The sequence below is a fragment of the Aplosporella prunicola genome (genome assembly GCF_010093885.1).
Source record: "Aplosporella prunicola CBS 121167 unplaced genomic scaffold K452scaffold_295, whole genome shotgun sequence".
Classification (NCBI taxonomy): Eukaryota; Fungi; Ascomycota; class Dothideomycetes; order Botryosphaeriales; family Aplosporellaceae; genus Aplosporella; species Aplosporella prunicola.
This window is the reverse complement of record NW_022983823.1, coordinates 1-1339: the sequence shown is the minus strand read 5'-3', so window position 1 is coordinate 1339 and position 1339 is coordinate 1. Positions and strand designations below refer to the sequence as shown.

The 1339-nt window shown below is 50.3% G+C and overlaps 1 protein-coding gene across 1 annotated transcript; it reads left to right on the top strand.

Moving 5' to 3' along the window:
- Positions 1-20: 20 nt before the first annotated feature.
- K452DRAFT_303867 (uncharacterized protein) lies at positions 21-1245 on the top strand (the record flags this gene model as incomplete). The annotated part of the gene is made up of 4 exons (XM_033542778.1): positions 21-89; positions 288-712; positions 848-1106; positions 1195-1245. 4 exons carry the CDS (start codon positions 21-23, stop codon positions 1243-1245), a joined length of 804 nt encoding a protein of 267 aa, XP_033390787.1.
- Positions 1246-1339: the final 94 nt, after the last annotated feature.

Below are 1339 nucleotides of genomic sequence, written 5' to 3'. Positions count from 1 at the left end.
CTCGAGAACACGGTTATGGGATGCGCGACAGAGGCACGAAAGCTCGGGTTGACGGCACTATAACGAAAATTCGCCTTGAATGTGACAGGGTCGGTGCCTATACAAGCTAAGCTGTTCAACGCAAGACTACAGGCACGAAGGCCACTGGCTGCCCCTTTAAGATTGCTATTCGGCTTGTAGACGGACGCTACAGAGTTGAAAGCACTGGCATACATAACCATGCTCCATTCATCAGTCCAATCGCCCACCCATATCACCGCAAGCTAACTGCTGCAAAAAAGCAGTAGATCGAGACCCTCAGCGTTGCCAGTCACCCTAAGCAAATACGTGCTCAGTTATACCACAGCGATCCTTCTGATATCACTCTGGCCTCTGATATTAAGAACTACCGGTATAAACTGAAGCTGCTACGCCTTGGCGGCCTTACACCCATTCAGCGGATGGTGAAGGAGTTTCAGGACAGTTATGAATGGGTTTACGACTACAAGCTGGATACTAAGGATGGAGAGGGCCCTGCTCCGGCCCATCTCGTGTTCTGGGCACATAAGCGTTCACTGAAGCTCCAGCAGCGCTGGAGCCAAGTTATCATGCTCGACTGCACGTATAACTCGAACCTTGAGGGTACTCCACTACTTCACATCGTCGGCAAGACCCCTTCAGGACGTTCTTTCGTTATTGGGTACTGCCTAATAGCAAGAGAGGGCGCTGCTGAGTACGCATGGGCTATTGAACGCCTAAAAACACACCTTCTTGGCTCTCTGCCAACCATCTTCGTTACTGACTGCGATTTGGCACTGAAAGGTGCTCTATAGTAGTACTTTCCCGGCATCCCACATATCATCTGCAGATGGCATATTGCCAAGAATGTCAGTATAAGGATCGATCAGGCGTGGGCACACGGCGCAGAGGAGACTGCTGAAGAAGGTGTTGATATCGATATCGCCCGGGACGACTGTAAGAAGCGTTTCTTCGAGTTATCTATAGCCCGTAGCGTAGCTGAATGGGACGAGCGTTGGGCCGCCTTTCAGGACGACTACGCCGAGCAGGGAGCCCTGATCGACTATGTTCGCAACCAGTGGGTGCCCCTGAAGGAGCAGTGGTGCCAGGTATGGACTAATCGCCACCATCACTTTGATACTTAGTGAGTATTTATATAACTCTCTACGCACTGAATCAGACTGACTATACTTATAGTATTACATCAGTAGCAGAGGGTTCTCACGCTCGTATCAAGTCCTTTTTTAGGCACCGCCAGCAGGACGTTCTCACGCTGAAAGACAAGGTGCTAGTTGCCTTGAATAACGAGTGGATAGATATCGAGCATGCTGAAGCTTCAGCA